We start from the raw sequence: 26,477 nt of genomic DNA, 5'->3' as shown, positions 1-26,477 counted from the left end.
GGGTAGATTATAACTGTGAGCATATCTTTGAAAGAGGAGATTTGGGGTGTCCTCCCTCACCTACATAAAAACACAGCTCATCGTGATCATTATTTGGACAAACAACACTGACACAAATGGACACGGAAATACAGTATCAATGTTAATGATTACATAAATAGGAAACAGTATGTTTTGGCAATACAATATCTGTAGTGAAAACTGTTTCTGAACTCAAACCATTGGTGTTATTCAGGAAAATGCACAGTAAACATAAAATATGTTACATAAACTGAATCTAAAAGTACTAACTGGCATTTTTTTAGTAAAAAATATTTGTCCTTTCTTAAGAGACAGAAGGAGGAAAGTGTTATGGCAGGATTGAATCTTAGACCAACAGCGCGTACTGCTCCAGCACAGAAGGGTGAACACTTCATGTTATAACATTAATATGATTATTTACAGACATAAATTAGCAAGGGTGATAGAAAAATACTGTTTACACGTACAGTACCTGGCAGACACACTGCATGTGGCGTTCTCAGAAAGACAATAAGGAGAGAAAACACTGAAGAGACACTGGTTAACATCTACCGTATTATAAGATGCTCAATAACTCATGACATGGTTCAGATATAGTAGTCAGATATACACAGTACACACATCACTCAGATCCAGAAAGTAGTCTGACACACGCACGCACGCACGCTCGCACGCACGCACGCACACACACACACACACACACACACACACACACACACACACACACAAACACACAAACACACACACACACACACACACACATGCATGCACACACACACACACGCTTCAGTGATAACAGTCACAGTTACAAGATGAATATTATGTCTATGATCAGCAGCACAGTGTTACTGTTTGCACTGTAGATCCCTAAAGTCTACGTCAGATCTTTGCTCTGTGATGTGGTGATCATCAGCTACGTCAGACGTAGGCGATGTAGTTCTCAGGTATGAGGCCTGTTCTGCCGTTGAACGTCGCCTGGAGCCAACCGGGTTCCACCGACGGGTGAACTGCACACACAAACACACACAGACAAACTTACACACACTAACTCAGACCAACAGACCTCATATCGAATACAAGTGCACGTCATGAAGTTTCAAATTTAAAAAAATGGATATGTATTAAAACACTGTTAAACATCCATTTGTTGTAATTTAGTGCAGCCACAAAGAATAAAAACAAAATCATTCTGTATTATTCAGAGTATTCTTGAAACATGTTGATTTACATCCACTGTATGTTACACTGCTGTGAAGTGTTTGATCCAACTTCATTTAAATTAACTCAACATTTTGAGGGAAATGCTACAAAATCTTAACCTTAAGAAATAAGAGAAGATTATTAAAAGGAATAAATAAAGATTTGAAGACACTGAGCGCTAAAGTAGTAGCCTGACAGAAAACTGAACAATGACTGTTTTAATTAAATTGCATGGACAAACATACAACTTTCTTAAAATCATATTGATAATTGATACATCTGCTTATTAATTATTTTATCAGACAATTGGGAAAAATGCCATACACATTGTATAATATACAACAAAGAAATGCACCAAATTCTCACATTTGAGAAACTGGAAACGGCTAATCTTGTCTCTTCTTAGAAAATGACAAAAAAATACTATTGTCAAAATAGAGAATTGACTGAACAGGTTAAAAACCATTGCAGCACTAACATCTAAACATGCCTTTGCACATGTGGCCCCTGAAACACCTCCAACCTCATCTGAACCTGACAGTAAAATGTGATCTGTATACAGGATGTGGTGTAAATGGGACCAAAGTGGAAAATAAACCTAAGTGGTTTGTCTTACCATTTAAGAACTGCGCTCCCTGTGGGAAACTGAGCTCATGGCTGTGCTCTGCCTCACAGGAGTACAGAGCTTTTGCTTCCCTAAGAGACAAAAAATATAAAATTAGTAAAAACAGTGATTTTGCCACACACAACCAATTTTTTTTTCTTTTACATACCTTCCTGAAGAACATATGTCTAATGCTGAGGAGAAAACTGAACTCTCACGGTGTGGTAGTCTGACAGATAATCTGTAACACACAAACAGTACAAAGCTCTGACTACTGTGAGTCGATTTGAAAACCAGATCTGAAACAAAATAGCTTTCTTCTTAAAAAATACAGGTTGTTCTCATGCCAATCAGAAACAAGTAATCACTCATGGGATCGGACCAATGACGTCACAGTTAAAAACATATTCAAAATCAATATTTTAGTCTTTAGTCAACTGCCTTCATGTCTTTTGCAAAGCACTGTGACAGACACTCACGCTGATCCAGGCTTCTGGTAACCGTTGCTGGCCGTTGAGTGTTTCGCAGTCAGATCTGAGCTACACCTAATGTGTGATGCTTTACGTGTGCGCGTCCCATCGCGTGGGTCCAGCGACATGAGACTCTGCACCGATCCGTGACAGCTTTTGTAATCTGCAATAAACACCCGATAAATCAGAACTGAACATAAAGAGGGAAGTGACAGATATTTAAACTTTAAATGTCATCAAACTTCATCCTACAGCTTCATCGTTTTCATGCATCCACAATAGAAATGTACGCACCCTCAGAGATGTGCAGGGAGGTGAGGGAGGAGGACGTAGAAAGTCGGAGGGGAAACAGTGACGAGGAGGAGGAAGAGGAGGAGGAAGCCATCCTGTAGGCAGCCCTGTGCGGCCGAGAAGGTGAGGTAGAGTCCGTCACTTTGGTTTCTGTGAGAGTGGAGGAGTTGCTGGGCGCATTTCTTTGATCCACCGAATGATTGCTCTTCAGAGAGGAGATAGACAACGCTCTCTGAACAGGCTGAGCCTCCCTCAAGGAAGAGGCGTGCTCCACTGAAGCATGCTGGGTGGAGGCGGTGGATGTGGAGGCTCTGGAGGCAGATCTGGAATCTTTAACAGATGACAGGGAGGCAGTGGAGTTTCCTCTGACAGACAGACTCCTCTCTGCAGAGGGTAGAGAGGACATAGAGGAGGACACAGAGGAGGTCTGCCGGGCCGGAGTGAGCTGGGAGGAAGTCCAGGAGGAGGAAGGAGTAAGGTCAGGGGAGGTGGCGCTGTCCGGCGGGAGTTTCCGATCATTTTCACGTGAGGAGTTGTGGGAGGGGGAGGGGGAGGAGGAGGGAGCTGCAGGAGGAGACGCAGGCGCTGGGGAGGGGGAGCTGGGCTCGGCAGCAGGAGAAGACGGAGGTGAGGTCTGAGACAATCCGTTCTTCTCAGAGGAGTGTGAGGACAGAGACTCCTGGCTGCCCATCGGAGTTGTGCTGGGGCTGCTACTGAACGTGTCACCTGGAGGGAGAAACAAAAACTGAGTGACAACATCACAAATACTGCTGCACGTTTGGAGGATCGTCCCACTACCATTGTCTCTGCCAGTTCACTCATTTACATTTGTGTAAAGATGACAGTAAAGTATTTAGCTAATTAGCTATATGAATTGGTACATCATTTCATGATTTTTAGATGAAATTTTAGATAGTGGGAAATCACTCTTGTGAAAGAGGCTTTGAACCAGTTCAATCTTTAATTATGTCTTGTATTGTGTCATATGTTTTTAATGTAAGATCCTAATCTGAAAATTAACGAGAGCTGTTTTCAGACGTGAACTCATGGTGAAAAAGTCAGGAAAATCGGGTCCGGACATTTTCAAGAGTTTACCTTCTTAATATATTACCTTCTTCAAAGTGACACTCAACATAAGTACCTAAAAATAGCATTCAAGCACAGTACTTATGTAATTAGTAACCGTCCACCACTGATACATGATGAGAGACAGGAGCTGTGGGCTGCAGACAGAGTGACTCACTGTCGTTGTCGGCAAGGCAGAGAGCGGGAGAGTAGAGACGAGCTTTCCTCTTCCCAGACGACAGGCAGATCGCCTTGTTCCTCCGAGGAGTCGACCGGGAGGATGGAGCCTGAGGTAACGGCATCGACAGGTCTGGGGCCTCACCAAAGATCTGTCAGTAACATACAATCTGTTAGGTGTGTGTGTGTGTGTGTGTGTGTGTGTGTGTATGTGTGTGTGTGTGTGTGTGTGTGTGCAAGCATACCTTGTCATGGTTTTCAATGATAATCTCCACCACAATGTTCTGAAACTTGATGTTCATCATGGCAGCAACCGTCTCTTCCTGTGACCTCATCAAAGTGGGCCCGAAGATCATTCCCAGGTTGGACACAGTCATCATGTTCTGCTCACTGTGAGAGGACACCCTGCACACACACACACACACGCGCGCGCACACGAAAACACACACACACACAATTGTTTCAGTACATTTTCTCCTCCCAGTTAACAATAAGCATTCATCAACATTTTCGATCATGATTATTTGTGATAATTTACAGCATTGCAGTTTGGAATAAATTATCTTGCCTATAATCTTTTCATGTATGTTTAAACTGGTTTAAAAGTTTTTCCCACTTGGCCCACAAATCAACTGTCAGATGTTTGTAATCTGTCCCCAAAAAAGGGGGATAATGCTGTGGGGAGGATACTCATGTTTTCAGCGTTTATGAAAAAAGGATGCTCTGAAAAGCCGGAGGACAGAACAATAAGAACGTAGCATGTGACATTGTGTACGTACTTGAAGAGGTGGTAGGTTAGGAGGTCCAACATCACCCTGTTCTTTTCTGGTATCTTGTGAACGAGAGCGTGAATGGCTCTCACTCTGTACTTGTGATCATCATACTCTGTGGAACGAGAGGAAGTTCAGAGGTGAGAGGATGAGAGGCTTCTGTGTACATGATGGAGCATGAGGCAGCACATAAAATCCAAACACTGAAAATAAACAGATTAGTTATTACCGGTGTACTTTGTAATTTTAAGGCAGATCTTACTTGCAGCCTTGATGAATTCTTTATGCAGTCTGTAGGTCAGCAGTGGTTCTGCCAGACACCTTAATGCACATTAGAAATCATGAATTCATAATTCATGTGGGGTGTTTGTCAAAAAGGCTGTTTGGTAATGTGCAGTCTGTTACCTGAAATAATTCTTAAGACCACTGGTGATGGTCTTGTTGTCCCAGGCGTCTGCGTCCAGCTGCATATCGGACGGAGCTGTGGTCGCTTCAGAAAAGTAGAAACTTCATGATTCATCAGCAGTGACTGCTTCAAAAATGTTAATTCACTTTTTGATTGTGACTGACTATTGCTGCAGCAAATCTTTCATCTTACCAAAAACACTTGTCATTAACCGCTGCACTTTGGAGTTGACTCCTCCAGTCCTGTACAATCCCAGGGTAGTAATGCCTACAAATACACACAGACATATTTTAGCATACCTGGTAAATAATCACCGTAGATACATGAATCAACATTTTACAGCGGAGGAATACCTCTTGTTTCCACCAGCTCAATACACTTCTTGACAAAGTTGAAGCCTGCCTCATTGAGAAATGCTGTAAAACAAGAAGAAAAAAACAAAACTGACTTATTTTCCATTTCAGGAAATAAAAAAATAGGTTTGATTGATATTTTATTGAGTAATTAATGAATTTCTTCTGAGCTGAAGCAAATGCACCACTTATTAACAGAATGCATCCGTTTACTTACTCTCCTCCTTTTTGCTAAGTAAAGAAGGAAGAGTGTAGATCTGCAGAAAGAAAGAAGAGAAAAAAATGATACATTTTTATTACCAACATGATTTTGTTAAACATAACCACAAATGTGTAATGTAAATCAATGTAATGTTTCAAATAAGGTAAGGCTTCATCATAAAAAGACAGTTTTGACAACCACAAAATTACGACGTCTAACTATAGCGTGACCTTTTTCTGATCTGCCTACATGCTTTTCTGATGACACTCTCACTAACGTTATTGATGATCTAATGATGCATATACTGTTACTGTATTCATACTGGTTCTTTTCCATCCATTGCCTCCATCCACAGCCGCCTGTTGGCCTCAGAGAGCGCTTGAAGGGTGATGACGCCGTGTCTGCAGAGAGAGAGAGATCATTGTGCACACTCAAGTAGCAGCAGTAGCGTCACAATTAATTTATTCCTCGGATTTGTGATGGACATGCTTCCCCCTCTTACCTCTCCACCACCTCGATGTCGAAGCAGAATCGCTTGTCGATCGACTCAGTCTTCCTCCTGACACACGAGCGCAGCCTGAACATCTCTGGTGAGCCAATCACCAAGCCGTTCTGTCACAGAGAGAGAGTTGTGTTTGCAATATGCTAAAAAAGTGTCTGCTTTAATATGCGTTTGATACGTGGTATTTTAGTCAGAGTAAAAAGCTTAACTCAGTGCTTTTAGGATCATATGGATCCTAACTGGTGTTTTTACATGTTTCAGCTCCTCAGCTAATGTACTATTACTAGTAGCAGTACTCAGTTACCAATTTGTGACAAAACACTACAAAAAATTTACTTTAGAAACACTAGCTTTTTTGCTGGTCTTTCCATCCAAATGCTTTTGGGAAGCTGCAACACTCATAACTTTTATGCCGGTTACTATGTTAACACATTTTAAAAATGGTTCCTGCTTAAAACAACATCAACATATGACTGCATGCGTTTCATGTTCAGTGTAAGTTTTAACGTTTTGTAGGATATGGGCGAAAACATTTATTAACTGTGGTATCGTTGTTCATCTGCGCTTCCAGCTCACCTGTCTGCTGGCTGGTCTGGTTTCTGTGTTGCCCATGGTGAACATCTTGGAGCTTTTTTCATAAGTACAGTAGTATCTGGTCCACACACTGCCCAACGGACCTATGAGACAAGACCCCCACATCATGCAGGTGCACTTCAGTTTGACTCCGTGACTATGTGAGCAGGAAGACGGGACAGAGGTGTATCTCACGTTTCTCCTGTATATACAGATATCCCTCCATAGTAAAGCAGCTCGGGGCTTTGAAGTCTTCTTCAGCTGATCGGATCCTCTTCATCAGCCTCTCAACCTCGGCACGTGTGCTTTCAAAGTTATTGCGGGCCTTGACGACAAACATAGTTATTCAGGGAACAGTTTATAAGTAACAGTAACTAAGTCCAGCTCAGTAGGTTAATAAAAGTCTTTTTAATGATGCTGATATGAGCCATTATTTTGGAAATCCCACATTATTTTCTCATTTGCTTTTCAAAAAATGCTTGCTCAAAAAAAGGTACCTGGGAAACAATCACATAAAACTTCCAGATCGCTGAACTCCCCAACATAAAGCTATATTGCATTTTAAATTTTCTGGAAATTCGCAGAAATTGACTTGAAATACTTTCACTCAGTAAAAATGCTTTTCACAGGTGACATCAGACCCAGTTTGCATTTAAACACACACTTACATTCTGAAGGTTGAACTGAAGCTGCTGCTTGTAGGGTTCAAACTCACTGGCCAGCTCGTAGCCCTCATGGTAGAATGTAAACAATCCCTGCAGGAAGGCTAATAGCTGAAGAGCAGGGGGAGAAATCCGCAGGAAGAAAATATCATGTAGGGGCTCGAGAGTTGAGAGTATAATGAGACGATTACAAAAGAATGAGTGTCAGTCATCTGCTCAATCAATGTAATTAGTCTCCGCAGGAGAAAAAACAACAAAAATCTGCTTGTTGTTTGGTTATCCCACCCTAGTTTACTTTACAACAAAGACTTTCCCTCTATGTCAGGCGGGAAAGAGCTTTCCATGCAGGAACTGCAGCTACAGCAACAGGAAGTGGGCGTTACTGATATGGATCATTGAAACATTTTTTATCAGAGGCCAGACAGTGTTTTTTAATGTGTATCTGCCTTTCTATGATCTTGTCTGTATGTGAACAACTCGTACGATACTGAAAACAAATTAAATCTGTATTCGAGCAAGAAAATACACAGTTAACTTTCACTGGAGCAACATAACAACACGGCCGTAACATTTGTATGCGTGTACAGCATGTGAACTCACCGGCTCCACAAATTCAAACTTCTTTCTCTCCTGCACTTCTTGGATCTTGAAGACATACTGCAGCGATGCATCGTAGAAGACCTGCCGGTCCTTACTCATCTGTGAGTCAGCCTGCAACACAAAATAAAGCCCAGCCATAACACACTTACTGTACGTAATCTCTCAAATCACTAGGTGTGTGTGTGTGTGTGTGTGTGTGTGTGTGTGTGTGTGTGCGCGTTTTGTAGGAATTGGACAGTTCACCTCCAGCAGCTGTGATTCCTTCTTCTTGGAAGACAGGCTGAGGTGTTTCTCCAGAACAGAGTAGTACTTTTCTGTCTCCTTGTCAAACTGCTTCTTTTCCTCCTGGGGAAGAATTTTTTTTTGATATATCACAGAGAATTTTATTTCATAAATTTTAAATGAAGTGTCTCAACGGCATTAATATTTATTTAGATCAGCCTCGTGGTGGCACTACAGTAGATGAAACATCATGGACTCGACAAAAGTCATTAAGATTTATCCTTTGGGAAGATTTTAATATAATCCATCCAATAATAGTTATCAAGATATTTTAGCTTGAACCCCAGTTGTGGTCTGACCGGCTGACTGAAATCGCCTTCCTTCCTGCTGATGTGGCTCAAAATACAGAAACGCCAAAGGTCTGCATTGACATCACAGACTCCCTGCAAATAGCCGCACAAAATCCTGTATGTAGTTTTCCAAAAAGTCACAAAGGTTCAGTGGGATTTTGGAATGAATCCTACATTCCAGCTTTGGGGGACCAAAAAAAAAAGCTGTGACGAAGTGCAGCGGGGCCATTAATAATCTAAATGCAGAGACGCCGCCAAAAATATTTGGGACTACAGCTTTCTTTCCTAAACAGCTGCTTCTACATACTACACATGTCCAACTCTTCTTCCGCCCTCAACAACATCATCAGTGTGAGGGTTTGCTGCTCACACTCTCCTGCTACATTCTACAGGCTTCGATAAGCACCGACAGGCGAGCGGTGATTTCACTCTCAGGACCGGTTCTATTATTTCAACCCTGCCAACCATAAGACACCCTGCTTCTATTTTTGTCTAAAAAGTGAACAAAAGGGAGAAAAAATAAAGAAGAGATTACAAGACTTGAGACAGCTGCTGAAACCAGACACCAGACTCGATTTGTGTTTACATTGCCTCACTAAGTTCAACTGTCTCGGTCTGAAACGCGTTCCTCGTCTTGTCTCCCAGCGTCCGTTCCCATGACCTTGCTCCTGACACTGGACTGTGATCCATCGTTTATCTGGACAAATTGGATCCTCTGACCACTGAGTGAGAGGCCGACTGGGACCAGACGAGAGCGGGATGATCCGTCTGATCACCACCCACAGTGTTAGATAACTCATGAATGCAACAAGCTTTAATGTGCCGAGCTTCACTAACTGGCCTGGTTAAAACCAGAGCAGAGACGTGTGAAGTTGAGGTTCTTTCGTTTAAAAAACATCAGGACAAAAGTTAAGTTGCTTTGTGGTAATAATCTAGTCAGCTTTCAACTGCAGATATACCTTAACAGCTGCAATCTGCTCCTTACGAAACCTCTCGAGCGGTGAGATCAGCACGTCATCCGCGTTCTGGATCTGAGAGGGAAAAAACACAACAACAAGGCAGCTCTGGGTGACATAACAGTAAATACTCAAACCAGCAGTGATAATGAGACAACGGCTCAGTCACTGTTCCACAAGCGGCGACGTCAGTGTTGGACAGTTTGTGTCCAATCCGATTGCTCAATAGATGCTTTTATGTTTTTTTTCAGACAAACACTGAACATGAAAAAAAACAATCCCACAACTACAATCTCCCTGTGTATCACTCGGGGGATTTCAAAAATGTTTTAATGTATTTACTTATTCTATTCAATAATGTAATGATGTAATGCTCTGAAATATGTATGGACTCAAACAAACAAACCAACTATAGAACATTTCATCAGAAAACCTCCAAACCGAAAGTAATAACGTGGTACTATATTTGCAGCAGACTGCACACAAGTGTGTATGAGGAACTGATGGTTTATGTTGAGGCTCGAGTCAAGTAGTGAGGAACACTATGGATCTGCTACAAGAGCTCTAGTGTTTGTATACTTGGGTTCTCTTTCCTCATGACTCTATATATTGCAAGTCTTGGTCATGTCTCTCTTTGTTCTGTCGAGTTGATTCAAGCATCAGACTCTTAATAACTTCCCAGCATCATGACTTCACTTGCACTTTCAGTTTAGTGCCGCACCGGTACCCACAGAAGGGTTGTTCTTTCGTCTTCATTCAAAAGGTTGTCCTTTCTTTTTTCAAAGCACGATACAATGAGCAGGAGGAAACTGAAAACTAAGAGCATGAGGGGGGCCATTGTCCAATCTCTACAATAGTCCTTTCAGGTTGAACAGGTAGGTATTTCAGAGGGAACCCGTTTGTTGGAATTGCCCTTTAACTTAATAATGATGGAATTCGGACCTATCAGCTGTGTTGGAAAAGCATAAAGTTAACACGGGGGTGGGGTGAGGGGGGGGGGCAGAGAGAGAGCAGAAAAACACACAGGACCCTTTTATGGACTTTCCCAGGCAGTCAGGGCCTGTGCTCAGTCTCACAGGGGAATTGGCAGAATAGGTTCCACATGGTTCCTCTGTAACCAGACCACGCACACACACGGACGGACACACACACACACACACACACACACACACACACACACAAACGGACACACAGGGACACGGACACAAACACACACACACACACACACACACACACACACACACACACACACACACACACACACACACACAGAGGCCTATACATAGTTGGCACAGTTACCATACCTGCACATACATTGTGCACGTTCACAGTTTGGCTTACACAAAGACTGTGCCAGACTCCAGTCACTCCCACACAAAGGCCTCATGGTTGACGGAGGGTCTCTGAGTCAAAGACGTTTTTTCCGAATCACTATGGACACTCACTGCTGCTGCTGCTGGCAGGCAAGTTTTTTCACTACAAATGTGTGAATCAGAATTGTGGGAAAACCAGATCAAGGCACAAGTACAAGGGAAGCTGGTGTGATTCATCGAGTGAATGTTACAGGAAGAAAAAACTTTCACTTGTTGAGAGTTAAGTCTAAAGCCCCTCAGAAGTCTGTAGTTTCCATTTCTGACAAAAACGTCTGTAAATCATCATCAACATTTAATTTATGAAATAAACGAAGAGCACAATCTGAAAATGTAAAATGATCGATACAATAAATGAAAAATAATTGCCGTTTTTAAAACCCTAACCCTAAAAAAAAGAATAAAATAAATAGACACAAATGTATCTACAGGGAACACTTATAACCCTAAATCTGATTAATCAACACAGAATTTCAAAGCACTTAGCATAACTGTCTCGTGCATAATACGTTGTAACTCATACCACTCACCCTTTGTCCTAATGTATAATCAGCCTTTTTCAAAATCACAAACAAAGAAATGTCCTCGAAACGTTCCTTATCTTATCTTTGAAAATGTACAACATTAGGACTAGAATTTTAGTTTAGTCTCTCTCTCTCTCTCTCTCTCCCACACGTTTATTTTATCTTACCAGTCGTCTTCTCTCCTCTTCCATGGTGCTCAAGAGCTGAGAGAACTCCTTCAAGGACTGAGCTGAAAAAGAAATGAAACATCTGTAATTTGGGAAGACCTAGATCATATTTGACATATTTTGCCATTTCTAGTTGTTTCCTCTCACCTATATTGACCTCATCATCAGTCTCCGCATCTCCAATACATTCAAACTGGAACTCCCGCAGAGACTGAGAGAACCGCTGAACAGCAAGAGAAAGACCTGACAGAAAAACAACAATTTCATTCAGTCACTTAAAGCACAACAATTTACTTATTGCCATTACTTATTCACAACTAATATAACTATGCACAAGAATGCTCTTGGAGGGAGTTTGCACACTGCCATTACTGGTCAAAGCAACAACGTCTTTCATGCATGGGACCTGACCACGGCTCTGTTTTCCGCTGATCTCCAGGAAGTGATCAGGCTCAAACTGTTCATAAATTCCATTTTAATGATTTATGTGTGAATGTATGATGCAGTGGTACGGACACACATACACACCAGTGTTATGAGTGAGTGTTGTTGCGAGTGAGAGAATGCTGCCAAGTGTTTGCGCAGCAGAGAGTGAAAGGTGGTATTACACTCTGTTACTGGGGTGTTGTTTGGACACGTAAACATAGCTTTTGGATCGTAAGGTTAAGTGGAGTTTTTCACATCTGACTTTGACACCTCATGTCTCGGCAGTCTTTGAAAATAAGTGATGTTGCTTGTAGACACAAGGGAAATCAGAGCTGTTAGTTTTTGATGATTATTCACTACTATTAAAGAATAGTTTCATTGCTATCAGCAAGTCAAAAACATAGTTATTAATATAAATGTATCTGTCATTTATAGGGCCTCAATTTTTTATACTTGTGCATTGCATTTTCTCTTTGTCTACAGCAGTGTACATACTGCACAGTGCATGTTTCAGCTCAGAGATGTTGGATGTTGATGCAAACAGTTTGTGGTAAGACACCAACAAAGCTATGATGTGTTTCAATACATTTTATGACGGCATTGTTGGATCTAATTAAAAATCCCATTTGCTGCACCAACAACGCAAAACTGCCAGATCTTGAAAAGGTTTTTACAGAAAGTAAAGTTAATACATGTTCGCCCATCACCAATAACAACAGGAATCTAACACGGCAAACTTGGGTGGCGCTGGTGGTGATAGACATGCTTGTGTTGTGTAAACTGTGTTACCTGTAACATGCTGACCTTGCAGTGATCCTGTTGTGTAGTAGTGTGACACAGCATTTTGTGTGTGTGTGTGGGTGTGTGTGCTCAACCAGCAGGTGAGTCAAAGAAAGCACAGGGCAATGCGAAGGTGTGTCTGAGCTTAAACTTGATCAAAAATAACTCCAAGTAAATGGGAGGTACATTACCTGTCACCATCAAATGTACAACATAAATCTATAATCTCTAATACAATTCAGAACGATCCTGTTCTAATGTTTATCTTACATATCTGATGTAATATATAACACATGTTAATTGACCTAGTGCTATTGATGAATTCTTCCTTGGATTAACATCGATAACTGCTGACTTGATTTATTATTGTATAACCCTTTATTTTTGATCTATTAACATTCATTTCAGACGACTGACCCTGACTTTTACCCAAATGGCTAAGAAGAAATTGAGAAACCCCCCACACCCCTCATGAAGGCCATACTGACATTTTTGACTGGCATTGACTTTAGCATTATTAGAGAAATAAACACTCAGCCACATTATTACCAAGTGATGACATACCGATGCATGAGTCGTTATAACCATAGACAGTTAACATTCACTGTATTGTTCTTTCTACAACTATTTAAATGTTGCACGTAGACAAACAGCTTGTTAACCTCTAATAATATGTTTACAAACTGTTATAGCACAATAAGCCTGTGGTTGTAAATGCTATGAGGAATTTTATAAATGGATTTTGGTCCAGATGTCCTGCAGCCTAATAATTTAAAATGCTGACAGAGAAAGAGTGTCATGCTGGAGGGGGATCTTCCACAACATGGCAACCCAAGAGCGTTTCTTCTGTTCAATAATAGCTAATGGTGGATCTATAAAGCATTTAACACTCATCTTACAGTTTATAAACCGCGTCCAAATGGTGCCTCGTCTGCAAAAAAATGGCACCAGGACATCTGTTCTTGTAGCAGAATATCGAAACAAAGGCACCTTGTCCGACTAACAGCGGCGCCCCGAGCGCCAGGGTCTCCGGTGTGGACTTCTGCGATCGGGCAGCAGACGAACTAATGTAACCCAGAGAGCAAGAGATAAAACCGGTGTGTACTCACTCCGGAGGGCAGATATGAGCATGTTGCCATCCTTGATGAGGTCTTTGATAAACCTGTTGGTGCGCTCCAGCTCTATCTCATGGCACTGCAGGCGCTCCCTGAACTCCGGACTGTCCAGCAGAGAATCACTGAACTCCAGCGTCGGGAGCCCCATGATCGACGATCTAACACACGGCGAGACGGGTTACTGGGACACAAACACACCGGGGCGCGGTCTCGGCGTCCTTCTGCTGCACTTCAGGGGAGAAAGCGTTGCTCCGCCGTGCTCGGGGCAGAGTGGTCAGGAGTTTCGTTCACGATGCCTTTTTTCATGCCTTTCTTACTTTTTTTTTCTTCCTCCAACAGAACTTCCGGACACCGGAGCGCAGCAGAGCCGCTGACAGACAGGGTTCGGCTCGGCTACTCGACGAGCTCCGCGGCGCCCCTCTCTCCTTCTCAAACAAAGAAGAAACGCAACACGGCGTCGCCCTGACTCCCTACAAACTTCTCACATTCACTTACACGCGACCCGTTGCAAGAGTTAAGGCGCTTCGAGCTAGTTTTGGCGAAGCGGCGGGCAGAGGCAGTGGCGCTAACTCAGTCTACACACGGCTCTGGCTGCAGGCTTGTTGCTATGGGAACGGGAGACTCCTGCTGGCGCGGGATAAAATCAGTGCAAAGCCAAATATGAAAAAATAATGATGTACCAAGAATATAATAACAGCACAAACACACACACACACACACACACACACACACACACACACACACACACACACACACACACACACACACCAACTATAGGCCACATTTACTGTAATTAAAAACATGTCACCTGGTTCATAAGCATAGTTTTTTATTTCTTTTACTTATTAGTTAATTCATAGTTTGATGGTGGAAGGAGAAAAGGTTCTTTCCGACTTTGGCGACACACACACACACACATACACACACATATTAATACATATTAAGTTTATTGTTGTTTTTTATTTGTTAATTATAGGAAAGGGTATAACATCCAGTCAAGCTTATCCTTTGAAGCAAAAATTATTCAAGGCACTGAAAGAGGTTAAAGTGGCAGTTATAAAAACAAGCAACAGCTTCTAAAAAGAAATAGAGTTTAAGTTTCAGTCCAGTACATGATGATAGTGATGTAGGTAAGTGTGCAATAATATGCTTTCTTGAAGGGATAGTGAAGTACCATTTTTTTTTATATGAATAACAATCAAATAAATCCTCAGGCTACCAGATGCAAGTTTATAGATTGACAACTTGGTATTGCCGGGGTTTTTGGTATGGGAATATGGATAGCTTAATTGTTAATGAGATTTAAAAAAAACTCACCCTCACAAACTTTATATGCACAAAGAATGAGACAGATAAGGTTGAATTATGTCATACCTCCACTCGAGAGTTTCACAAGTATTAGGTTCCCTGCTGAGAAGCTACAGGCTCGTACAGCCTCTGATCTGAAAGAAATATAGTTGGGATTTATGCCAGCTGGAAACTGGGAAGCACAGTGCATTACTGAGTGCCGGCCAAATGCTTCGGGGCAACATAGACAACATTTTTGCTCTTTTTTTTTTTTTACAGCTTTGTGTGTTTGACAAACACAACTACAGTCTGATTTATTTCATTATCGTTATACTTGCTACCGTACAAACTGTACACCACTGATGCCAGACGTGACATTTTAGATGCGTTACCTCGGAAACAAGGATCAGCTTGCATCAGTCTGGTTTCTTTCTCTTTCTCCCTCTTAAATCAGCCCTGCATCAAACCATTCAATATTGGATTATGTTCCCACTACAAAGCTCCTGCACTCTGTTGGTGGTCCAGGTGCTATTGTCTCAGTTGGTAACTACTGTACGTGCCAGACACTGGAGAAGAATAGAATGCCATGACTACTGCAGCAAACACGCTTTAGGTTGCTCTATTGCCTAACACACACAAACACACTGTACAGAGAGATGTAGACAGTATAAGAGAAACTGCAAAGGTGTACCTCATGTGCACATAAGGTAAGCAATACAGTAAATACTCAGAAGTGTTTAAGGCTTTAGGATGATACTTGTGATATTTTCTGCTGAATATACTGTGCCTGTGGTCATTGTTACAGTATTTGTTGTACCAGACGCCAGAGATTGTGAGCTGCATGGTAATGCCAGTGAGCCAACGAGACATTCAGGAGCCGAGAGACAAAATGTTCAACCCACGACACCAACAACGCCGTGAACTCTTTCTGCGTTGTCGACCCTACAGGGGGGAGCCTCCGGCAGTGGCAGGTAAAAGTTTTCTGCTCCTTTGATAGTGATGTTCTGGGATCAGGTTATTCCAACAGACCCAGATTAATTTTGATCAAATGTGTTGGGGTGCAGTTGGGAAGTCCTGTTAACAACCTCAATGTTAAGAAAAAAAGACAACTAGACGATAGAAAAGTAAATACATTAAGTATATAATGCTAATGTCCAGGTTCCAATTAATGGGAGTATCTGTTGTTTGGCTGCAATCTCAGTGCAATTTTCTGAATGAATTAACAAGAATGAATACAAGTATATTCATATCAAATATGTCAGTTCAGTTCTTTGCTCATTGTCATTTTTTTTACCGGGTCTATGAGTCAGGAACTACACCACTTATCCTTATAATTTGAAAAAATTGCCCGATGGGAAGAATTTCAGATAAATGTTAAGTGAGATTGGTGCAGCTGCGACAACGTGTTAACTGGAATTAAATACGATGTAGTGTGTCGAAGAGAGGTTTTGATAATATCAATATCTTATTGTAACCTCTCAAAACCATTTTATTTCAAGCATGCACAAAATTTTAATTAAAGCATTTATATTAAAAAAAGATCTCTCCTGACCTCTCCAGGATTCCTCCTCTACCCGGACACTCCTGCCAAGATGGAGACCACGTCACAGGAGGCTTTCTGCTTCAGGCCCGTCCGGCGGCAAGACAGAGCCAAAGGTCTGCAGTGTAATCTGAGCCTGGAGAGTAAACTCGTCTTATCTGTTCTAAGATAAGGCGTGAATTTGTGTTTGTTTGGACGCATGATTGTTTCGGTGTTGACAGTAGGCATGCCAGGCAGTGTGTTGTGTTTAATGGATATATATACACGTGTGTTTTGGAAAAGGTTCATGTGAGGGCAAGGGATTTATGAGGTTTTGTTTCTGTAATTTAAGAGTTTAATCAATGTCGTCATAACAGTGAAGTAATACTGGAGTAATTCATTCTTAAAATACAACAGAAAATGGTTCATATAAGGTACAAATATAACAAATACCGTTAATTGTGTTGCTGTCAGGAAAATATTGGATGAATAATGTGGATGTAACATTTAGTTTTTGTGTAAATGTAAAGTTTATAACTGCCATCAAGATGCAACATTATTAGTCAAATTATAGCTTCACATTTAACAACAGCATATATAGAGCATGATATAATGCAACCGCTTGACACTGGGAGAAGATAAATAGCATTTTATGGCATAATAAGCCTTTGATTAAGAAAATAGAAGAAGACTCCAACAGAAGTTTGGCACTTCATCTTTTAGATCGAGTAAACAGTTCAAAATTAGTGTTTAACCAGAGTTTTTATATTCTTTTTTAGATGTGGCTTCCTTCGATATAAATATGGGATTTTTCATGAGACATTTCACTTCTGTGTTTCAAATTAAACCCTTAACGAGTGTATGATTACTGCTCAGGAAACCATATCGCCCAGAACACACAGCAGGAGTCCCACTGTCCTCATGCCACATCCTCAACACAAACAGGAAGAGGAAACAGCAGCAGCAGCAGCAGGGACGGGGAACCAGGGGAGGGGGCGACAGCGGTGAAAAATGGACAAAATACAGAAGAAATGCAGTCTCAGTATCAGAAGGATTTCCCTCCTCAGTCCTCCTGCCGCAGGAGGCGAACGCCAGCCCACCCGCAGCCGGACAACATCGGCATCAATCCGGCCTTCAGGTGGGTGCAAGTTCTATCATCATCACACTGCACTATATAGCTTTATGTAAAGGGGAACCTCATCAGTGTCTTTCCATTTTGGTCCACAGGATCGAGTTTAACACAGTTCAAAGAGAGACTTACCCAGGTTGGACCATCATAAACCCCAGGTGTGCCGACAGCCTGAAAGCGGTCTTGTCCGGACAAGCAAACGCGACTTCTGAGAGATTACTATGGTAAAATTCCATAATGAATCCCAGATTGTTCCTGTGTTAATGTTATAATCATACAATACAATGACAGCAATAAACAGGATTTAATAAAGCAGCAAAAAACATTCCAGATTTATGAGTTTTTATGAGTTACATTTGAGAGTTTGTTGTCTCACCTCACATACAGCACCATAAGTCATGACTTTTAATCTTATACAGTTTAGATATAATTGGAATGAAATAGAAGCAATACGTGTGTGTGTTTTGTTTCCTCTGTTACATCAGTGTCACTGTGGAATCTGTTATTTTCAGCACAACCTCTTTCCTCAGGTTCAACTTCTTCTCAGGTAACAGGTGATGCATTTCCCAGCACTGACCTCAAACACAGGAGCTAATGGACTAATGATGATTTCACACGCCAGGCCGTGCAGTGCATGGAGTCACTGGATAAGACTTAATAATGCTAACACCAGAGCTTTATAGAGTTTCACATTGATGAGTTCAGACCTACCTGCAGTCAGCTGGAGAGAAAACCACCCTCTTGGTGACTCATCATCACTGTAACATGATCGTCCTCTGTGGGCAGGACCAGGAATCACACAGCTGCACAAAGACGTCAGCAGGAGTTTGTTCACTTCAAAATCACATATTTTTGTTTCTCCGCCTGTCTGCATACTATTTTACGTGTTTTGTAGTCATCATTGTTGTTGTTTTTTAATTTAATAATTTTGAATGTGTGAAAAACAACAACAATCTCCATTTGAAAAATACAAATGAAATGAAAAAATCAAAGCTCTAATGTTAACTAATGGAGTTGCACATTTAATAACTAACTGGTGGTCTCTACATTAGGCTGATGACGATGATCTTTATTTTAACATTGAAATCGCACATCGAGCCTGCAGATGGCAGAGCTACATATGAAAGAGAAATAAATACAACAGAGCAAAAATGCAACCCAAAATAATAATAAATAAAGAGGGATATTTTAGCATACGTCATTGGCAATCAACAGACCCTTTTTCCTGGGTTTAAATCTCTCAAGTAAAGAACCAGCGCTACACAAACCCTCATCAGTGGCTTTTACCAAGTACGATGCTCCAAAAGTCTTCATCGATAAAAACACGCATGAAATAGAAATGCTTTACTGTTTTCCAGGCGACCTTTTGGAACCACAATACATCTCAGATTCTGCAGGAGAGAAAATTTGTGTAATAGGTTTATTCTGATCTACAGGCACTTGTGTAGTTGTCTACAAGTGTAACATCAATGAATGCATTTTGTCCATTTGGTGGTGGTTTCTGCTTTTTTAAAGCTGAGGAGCTTCACTTGGCTGGACAACATCAAAATTGTAAGGTTAATCACTGTAATGAACAGTGAAATTAAAAAAGTCAATATGAAGATAGTTTTTACTGCTCAATGCACACCACAAAAGACTAGTGAGTCAGATATCTCTGAGATATACGTTGGTACTCCTTTGTTACTGTAATACCGGTTCTTACCATGGACCAGCACTAACATGTGCAACTCACAAGCCTCAACACTTTCCTTCACTGCGTTCTTGGCTTAACATGCGTCCATACGAGGAGCTGCAACAGCTGGAGTGTACATTAAAACATCTGCCACAGGCTTCAGCTGAACCAGGCGAGTGACACGACTTCCGGTGGTATCACCTCGTGTCCCGGTGCCTGCTCCTGTCCCGGTATCGGCGGTCGTCCCTCTCTCTGCCTTTGTCCCGGTCATCTCTCCTCCCTCTGCTGCCCCACTCAGCATCTCTGTGTCGGTCCCGGTCCTCCCTGCCTCTCGCCCCTGGTCTGTCCCACTCCCTGCCTCCTCCTCCTCCACCACCACCACCACCTCCCCATTCCTGCACCAGACCGACCCCGAGGTGAATGGGTTTCCGGAAGGGCCTGTCCCTGCCTCCGAACCGCAGCTGGCCGGACTCCTTCTTCCCTCCCTGTCCTCCACCGAGCCGCCGCGGGACCCATCCCTTCAGAGTCCTCTCCTGTTCAAAGTCCACGAACAGCTCGTGCTGCTCCACCAGCAGTTTGTTGGCGTCCCGGCGGGCCCGCACAATGGAGCGCTCCTCCTTGTATTCAATGAAGGCGTATCCCTTGGAGACGCCCGTGACGATGTCCCGGACCAGCCGGAGCCGCTGGATGTCTCCGTACTTAGAGAACACTTGGAGCAGCTTGTCCTCGGTGGTCTGGGGGTTCAGGCGAGCCACGTAGAGAGTGAGCAGCGAGTCCCCGACTACACCCTTGTTGGGCTTGTAGCGGGCCCCGATCGCCCTCCACACCGCCCGATCATGCGGCTCCACGTCCGTGCCGTCGATGCTGCCAGCTTTAAGCGGGTCATACACCTTCGCTATGGGACTCCAGTCAACCATTTTACTCAAACTAAAGCAACAACAGTCTCCTCTCGGTCACGCGTCTCAGACTACTGCTTCGGCCAAGAGGCAGTCGCGTGTACGTCCGCAAAAACAGTCCGGAATGAAACGAGTCCCCCCTGTTGAGTTTGAAAGGTTCCTACTCACCCTTTTACAATATCAACACTGGGGACAGGCTGCAACAACTGGCCTCATTTGTAAACAAACAATTTATCCAGTTATTTGCTTTTTTCCTCACTGTTCAAGCACACTACCTCTAATTTGTGTATTTAAATATATATATATATATACTTTACAGTGTATATATATATATATATATATATATATATATATATATATATATATATATATATATATATATATAAAATCATAACTTGTACAAACAGTACAATTTAAAATCACACAAATATCTATCAAAAGTAGATACATGAATAGGACCACACATAGATCCTTTGTAATATAATTTGAACTATAATTATATAATTTCCACCACTTCTTTCACAAATGGGAGTTGGCTCAGTTGTAATGAAGATGGATCTGCTGACAGGATTTCATCTATGACAATGTGCGGTGACTTCTCGTTTGTATCCGCGGAAAAGTTAAGTATGAAAGTTCATTATTGACCTTGCACAGTCATTTGAAAAAACACTTCCCACTAATGGATCAATTAATATAAAAAAGGATATATAAATGTCCCCAGTGTTTTGCACTTCGGTCTAATTTATGACTACAGGGCATTTCATGGGTAGGATCAATAACCTATTTTACAGTACACATTTGGATTTATAACAGGAAAATCAATTATATAATAAATAACAGAGGATGGTTTAGTTTCGTTGAAGTGTTCAGGCTCCGGGGTTCTTTTGTTTGCTGGCCCACTGCCAAACAACTGAAAACACTTAAAAGGGCAATATTAATATTATAACATGTCAACATATCAGCTGCGGAAAAAGATTTATATACACACAGCATTTTCTGTTTCACCTGTGATAAATTCAAGAGGCTGGTATTCTGACCAAATGGCCATTTTCATTTTTGATTTACTCCACATATGAGACATCAGTCCAAGATTACGTTTCTATACCAGAAAGTGTTAACGTCCAAATAATATATCTTTCTTAGAGCACATGTGATTTGAAACCATTAATTAAAAAAAACAAAAATACTGAATGCAACTAAAGGCTTTCAAATGTACTGTAAAACACTTTACCAAAACATTATTTAATAATACAGTGAAAACATATTTTTCCCCGTCATTGAATCAATTACTACAAAAATCATAAAGATGCTGTCACCTCCCTGCTATGTACACTTATGTTTGTAGTTTATCGGTCTGTAATAATCTGGTAACTGTTGTAGAGTGCCTAACTGTTTTGGAAAAAAGGGAGAGAGAAAAATCTTTCTCAGTCTATAGCAACATGTCAGATCTGCTGAGAAGATGAGTCTAATCTGCTGTGGTTCTCCACCAGCACAGATTTTCTGTCTCAACTAATTCTACAGGAGTTCTGCAGTGCCGTGCCACAGCTCTGCTTCTCATTAATCGGTTTCAAGTATCCATTACATGTCCTCCACGCTCCATTTATAAGCGGCCTCCTGGACAGCTTTTTTATCTGCCATCCGCTTGTAGCGCTTCTGTTCAAAACCATTGGACCTGCGAGACAAAAAAATGAAACACCGGCGTCAACTCCATCTTTGATTCCATGCACTCAGATTTATGATTTATCCCATTCTGTCACTTTGTCACACACACAAACACACGCGCGCGCGCGCGCACACACACACACACACACACACACACACACACACACACACACACACACACACACACACACACACACACACACACACACACACACACACACACACACACACACACACACACACACACACACACACACACACACACACACACACACACACACACACTGTGTACCTGTCAACTCCATCCCAGCGATAGCCTGGCAGAATATTGAACCGGTTTGGAGGTGGTGCTGGGCCTTTATACTGAGGCTTATCTGCAAAACAAAAATAAGAGGGTTTATAATATAAACTTTCAGTGAGCAACCATTCTGCGTCAGTCAGATCAAGGACCACGGTGCATGTGTGCAATGTTGAATACCTGTCTTGGTGCTACGAGCTTTTTTCCGTCGGAGCATTGCAGCCATTGGATCTCCCTCCCTTTCCTGCTCTCTCAACATACGGTCAAGATCCTCATCATCACGGTGACGTGCCATTGGCTTCTGGGCTTCGTGCAGTGCATCCTCAAGTTTCTGCTGATGCATCTGGCCCTGGGCCAACCTATAAACACACGTTGACTTTAAGATCATACAAAAAAAGTAGGAACATGACAAATTTAAATTCTTTATATGGTCATAATAACCTTCAGTAGTCTTCTTTAATGTGGGAGCAGTGTTTGAAAACTCACCCTCTCCCCCACTGAGCGTATTTCTCATCCTTTGCTGCTTTTTCTCCAGCTTTCTTCTTCTGTTCTTCTCTCTCTGAATCCAAATCCCTCCTTTTGCCGCTCTTGTCTCGAAACACAGTCTGGGCATTGCGGGATTCATCTGTTAAAGGAAAGAAAATGGGTATAACATGTCTTCTAAGCGAGGAATGCATCATAAAACTTATGAACTAATCCTATGACCAAAATAAATCACTATACTTTTGAAATATGAATGTGTCACGTCAGGGGAAAGTATGTTAAAAGAGAAAAGCTGAGCCAACCTTCTAGGGGCTGGTTGTTTCTGTCTCTGCGTCGGTTCTCTTCCTGCTCTTTCCTTAAAACATCTACACAAACCAGACCTGCCTTTCCACCAGAAAGCATCCTCTCACTCTGAAAAAACCCCACAAAAAAACTCTGAAAACACACAGCAATCTGAGAGAAAACAAATTTTATATTAATCTACAAACTAACACATTTTTCTCACCTGCGATTGGGCAGGTCTACGAGGTGGTGACAGATCTTCATCCGAGTCCTTTCCTCTCTGTGGCCGCTTTCTGGGTGGAGACTGGTCAGAATCAGAGCCTTGTCTTGTCTTTGAGCGCCTCCTTGGAGGAGACTGGTCTGAGTCTGAAGCCCCTCCCTTCTGTGGCTTTTTTCGTGGAGGAGATTGGTCGCCTTCTGAATCATGCCTGTTCTGAGTCCTCGTTGCCGTTGGTGACCGATGAGGATCGGGTGAACGTTTTCTACCTGACGATGAGGAAGTAGGCTTTCTTCTCATGGGGGATGCATCTAATGAAGAAATAATTAATTGTTGAGCAAAGTGTTATAACTGTTATTATAAACTAAACTGAAAGTACTTTTCTCATCTGCAGAAGTTGTTAGGCCAGTTGTATTCTGAGGGGATGACAGGAAGTGATAAGACTGATTGAATATAGGGAGATAAATATATTTATATACAGACACTGGTTTATCACATTTCATTGTGAATTTCTGAAGAGCCTTAAGAGTTCTGCCAAAATGAAAATTCTGTGTTTCACTTGGATGTCAACAGGACGACTTAACAAATGTAACCATGTGCACTGATGTTCAAGGGTCTTCTGGTTGTTGTGGTGTTTTTATTATAATTCACCCTACCCTATGCAAAAAGACATTAGATTCAGCCTCAAATATTACTTCTCACCTTTACTTTGCACCTTTCCCGTTTTTCCTGAATGTTGCTGTCGTGGAGACAAGTCTGGCGAGTCGTGGCGATCTCTTCTGGGAAGGGATGTGTCTGGAGAGTCATGACGACTTTTCCTGGGAGGGGATGTGTCTGGGGAGTCATGGCGACCTCTTCTTGGAGGGGATGGGTCTGGAGAGTCATGGCGGGTCTTTCTGACAGGGGAATCATGTCCCGCTCCCTTTGATGACAGGTCTGGCGAGTCTTGGCGACTCTCGCTTGCGCCTTCTTCTTCATCTGCTTTTAGAAGAGGACACTCAAAATAAATAACGATCTTTAGCACACAGGCAAATATTCTCTCCACAGCTTTTATAATTATCAATTACCTCCGATCACTTTCCATCTGTTGCTGTTTCTGAAGGATTCCAGCTGTTTGACTTCATCTGGTCGATCATCGACCACCTCGGCAACCTGAGTAGGAAACCAAGAGATGAAGTTCAAGTAAACATTGGGCAATGTGACAATACCAATCTAATAAACATCATAACTTCAACTGCAATACAATTATATACCATGGTAACTATCTCTTTAAGACTGGTTGTATTGCAGTATAATAGGCATATATTGTAAATCAATATGGATGTCTTATATGATTTGTTTTCAATTAATGTGATGATGATCCATAAAAAAATTATATCACGTATAGAGTGGAAAATATCAATTATTATAGTTTTTTTTATCCATATCACCGACTCTGATCTCTTTAAGGCGCTTGAGGTTTGTATATATTTAAAAAGAGATACTCTCAATGCGTGGATTTATTTTGCTTTTAATTGCAAACCATATAAAATGACCCAATGAATCCCAGAAGAAAAACAGCCCAGATACACGTAAACCATTCCAATGAATGGACTCGGGCTGAGACAGCTAGAGAACGTTAGCTTGAAGTTCTCACCACTGGAGCCTCGTCTTCCTCCTCTTCAACCTCCTTCTCCTCTTCGACCATCTGTTTCCAGTCTATGTCGTCGTCTACTATCGTGAGTCTAACATGAAGGAAGCAAAGATCAGTTTAGTAAACGTTAGCAACACTTTTCGTACAAAACGTGGAGTTTACCAAGGCTACACGTCGACTAGCGTAACACACACGTTGAACCGGGAAGCAGCTTGATAAAACCGTCCGCCTCGACTCACCCTCTTTCAGGAACCTTACGACGTTTCTTTTTGAGCTTCCCCTTTGATTTCTTGCCATCTTCGTCGGCAGATAAATACCGTTTCAGGTACTCAGCTTTAGAAAGTTCAGGTCCTTTGCTGCTACTAGCTAAGGCGGCCATCGCTGTTTTCGAAAACTACGGGTATCACCGAGGTTCAAGAAAGACCAATTCGAGTCAAGCGCTAGATGCGAAGCTCAGACAAGGTTAGTATAAGATGAATGAATTATGATAACGGTTTTTGTATATCGTGAGGAAAAAATGCGTGTTCAACTGGAGAAGTTAGAACTTGTTTAAAATTAAAAAATAATAGCTGTGATTTTCACTTAGAACTTTTAATGTAATTTCATGTTTTTATTCCACAACATTAAGTCAAAGCACATTTTTCTTTTGGGAAACCGAATCAAGAGAATATCAGTCTGGATCAACAGAAACAGAGTTTTACAAAGGGACCAAACTTAATTACATTTACACATTGCAAAACACTTGTTTGCATGAATATTAGTTGTTATAATTTAATAGTAATTACATCCTTCAGTTTGTTTCGACAGGTCTCTCTGGTTGCAGGGAACATTGTGAATTATTTTTCTATTATTATCATTTATCAACAACAATTTTTTTTAGTCCAACCACACTTTCCTGATTGGATTGAAATGATGCTGCCACTGCAGGAAATTGTTTTTGTTTTTAAGCCATTTCTATGCATGTTGCCTGGGCACAGCTTTGACTGGTAAAGCACCAGCCAAATGTTATTGTCTGCACAGTTTCTCCAGTCCAAGTCTCCCATGGTGGCCGCCTTCACCAGTCTTCTTGTACAGTACATTAATTTAGTTTTGGAGGACAGACAGTTCTGGGCCGACTTAATGCTGTGCCAAACTTTTCCCATCTTCTATTGATTTGTTTACTGTACTTAATGTTCCTCCATCCACCCCTTTTGCTTTTCAATCAAGTTTTTGCTGAGTTGCTTGGAGCGTTGCTGGTGGAGGTTTTGCCGCTGTACCACCTTGCCAAAAGTTATAGCCACATAGATGATCTCCATTCAACTATTGTGACGTCTAAAACTAATACATTTATTTCTCAGCATACATTTTAATATGTCACAGCAGGAACAGCATGGGTGAAATTAATAACAATAACAGTAACGTTAATATGGATAGTGTTTGTTTTATTTCAGTTACACAGCCTTTGCATTGTGCACACTGGCAGAATAGTGTCTTACTAAAACACTTACATGGAACAGAGCATCAAAGTCTCTCTGCTGCTCTGACAATTCAAAATGTCTGTTGTGAAAAAGTCCACAGGCTACATCAGTGATGATTCAGCTGTCTCCTATAGCA

General features: G+C 41.7%; 4 protein-coding genes across 6 annotated transcripts; 1 reads left to right on the top strand and 3 right to left on the bottom strand.

Moving 5' to 3' along the window:
* Positions 1 to 117: 117 nt before the first annotated feature.
* Positions 118 to 14,383, bottom strand: arhgap42a (Rho GTPase activating protein 42a). Its single transcript, XM_035626367.2, has 24 exons — positions 13,801 to 14,383; positions 11,633 to 11,728; positions 11,486 to 11,547; positions 9,428 to 9,499; positions 8,140 to 8,241; positions 7,897 to 8,007; positions 7,303 to 7,407; positions 6,830 to 6,959; positions 6,638 to 6,738; positions 6,062 to 6,171; positions 5,882 to 5,960; positions 5,575 to 5,614; positions 5,358 to 5,420; positions 5,197 to 5,271; positions 5,004 to 5,088; positions 4,861 to 4,919; positions 4,608 to 4,713; positions 4,074 to 4,233; positions 3,830 to 3,980; positions 2,590 to 3,312; positions 2,305 to 2,458; positions 1,995 to 2,066; positions 1,838 to 1,917; positions 118 to 1,028 (listed from the first exon to the last, which is right to left on the bottom strand). The coding sequence occupies exons 1-24, from the start codon at positions 13,952 to 13,954 to the stop codon at positions 940 to 942; spliced, it is 2,979 nt and encodes a 992-aa protein (XP_035482260.1). The 5' UTR covers positions 13,955 to 14,383; the 3' UTR covers positions 118 to 939.
* A 604-nt stretch (positions 14,384 to 14,987) lies between these two features.
* On the top strand, positions 14,988 to 18,061 carry si:dkeyp-69c1.9. 2 transcript variants are annotated; one of them, XM_035626802.2, is made up of 5 exons: positions 14,988 to 15,800; positions 15,914 to 16,064; positions 16,654 to 16,749; positions 17,489 to 17,750; positions 17,840 to 18,061. In XM_035626802.2, exons 2-5 carry the CDS (start codon positions 15,935 to 15,937, stop codon positions 17,967 to 17,969), a joined length of 618 nt encoding a protein of 205 aa, XP_035482695.1. In that variant the 5' UTR covers positions 14,988 to 15,800; positions 15,914 to 15,934; the 3' UTR covers positions 17,970 to 18,061. The 2 variants fall into 2 exon arrangements, with proteins under 2 accessions (XP_035482695.1, XP_035482694.1); XM_035626801.2 differs by having other exon boundaries at positions 15,899 to 16,064.
* A 1,009-nt stretch (positions 18,062 to 19,070) lies between these two features.
* On the bottom strand, positions 19,071 to 20,451 carry snrnp35 (small nuclear ribonucleoprotein 35 (U11/U12)). Its single transcript, XM_035626799.2, has one exon. The coding sequence runs from the start codon at positions 20,328 to 20,330 to the stop codon at positions 19,611 to 19,613; it is 720 nt and encodes a 239-aa protein (XP_035482692.1). The 5' UTR covers positions 20,331 to 20,451; the 3' UTR covers positions 19,071 to 19,610.
* Positions 20,452 to 21,522: 1,071 nt separating this feature from the next.
* bud13 (BUD13 homolog) lies at positions 21,523 to 25,283 on the bottom strand. Of its 2 annotated transcripts, none has more exons than XM_035626852.2 (10): positions 25,124 to 25,283; positions 24,888 to 24,975; positions 24,319 to 24,403; positions 23,954 to 24,232; positions 23,258 to 23,562; positions 23,055 to 23,163; positions 22,756 to 22,894; positions 22,450 to 22,628; positions 22,264 to 22,345; positions 21,523 to 21,981 (listed from the first exon to the last, which is right to left on the bottom strand). In XM_035626852.2, exons 1-10 carry the CDS (start codon positions 25,261 to 25,263, stop codon positions 21,888 to 21,890), a joined length of 1,500 nt encoding a protein of 499 aa, XP_035482745.1. In that variant the 5' UTR covers positions 25,264 to 25,283; the 3' UTR covers positions 21,523 to 21,887. The 2 variants fall into 2 exon arrangements, with proteins under 2 accessions (XP_035482745.1, XP_035482746.1); XM_035626853.2 differs by having other exon boundaries at positions 23,954 to 24,229.
* Between the last annotated feature and the right edge of the window lie 1,194 nt (positions 25,284 to 26,477).

The sequence above is a fragment of the Scophthalmus maximus genome, chromosome 2 (genome assembly GCF_022379125.1).
Source record: "Scophthalmus maximus strain ysfricsl-2021 chromosome 2, ASM2237912v1, whole genome shotgun sequence".
Classification (NCBI taxonomy): Eukaryota; Metazoa; Chordata; class Actinopteri; order Pleuronectiformes; family Scophthalmidae; genus Scophthalmus; species Scophthalmus maximus.
The sequence above is the reverse complement of the archived record's forward strand: the minus strand, read 5'-3'. Positions and strand labels throughout refer to the sequence as shown.

Bases quoted from the DNA above. Each gene is read 5' to 3' on its own strand.
- si:dkeyp-69c1.9 (XM_035626802.2), top strand. From the start codon at position 15,935: ATGGTAATGCCAGTGAGCCAACGAGACATTCAGGAGCCGAGAGACAAA. The intron at 16,065-16,653 runs GTAAAAGTTTTC...TGACCTCTCCAG, and splicing joins GGAGCCTCCGGCAGTGGCAG to GATTCCTCCTCTACCCGGAC. The intron at 16,750-17,488 runs GTCTGCAGTGTA...ATTACTGCTCAG, and splicing joins GCGGCAAGACAGAGCCAAAG to GAAACCATATCGCCCAGAAC.
- arhgap42a (XM_035626367.2), bottom strand. From the start codon at position 13,954: ATGGGGCTCCCGACGCTGGAGTTCAGTGATTCTCTGCTGGACAGTCCG. The intron at 4,234-4,607 runs GTACGTACACAA...GTGTGTGTGCAG, and splicing joins CTAACCTACCACCTCTTCAA to GGTGTCCTCTCACAGTGAGC. The intron at 2,067-2,304 runs GTGAGTGTCTGT...TGTGTGTTACAG, and splicing joins TACCAGAAGCCTGGATCAGC to ATTATCTGTCAGACTACCAC.
- bud13 (XM_035626852.2), bottom strand. From the start codon at position 25,263: ATGGCCGCCTTAGCTAGTAGCAGCAAAGGACCTGAACTTTCTAAAGCT. The intron at 22,895-23,054 runs GTTGGCTCAGCT...TTCCTTTAACAG, and splicing joins AAACAACCAGCCCCTAGAAG to ATGAATCCCGCAATGCCCAG. The intron at 22,629-22,755 runs GTGAGTTTTCAA...GTGTGTTTATAG, and splicing joins TACGCTCAGTGGGGGAGAGG to GTTGGCCCAGGGCCAGATGC.
- snrnp35 (XM_035626799.2), bottom strand. From the start codon at position 20,330: ATGGTTGACTGGAGTCCCATAGCGAAGGTGTATGACCCGCTTAAAGCT.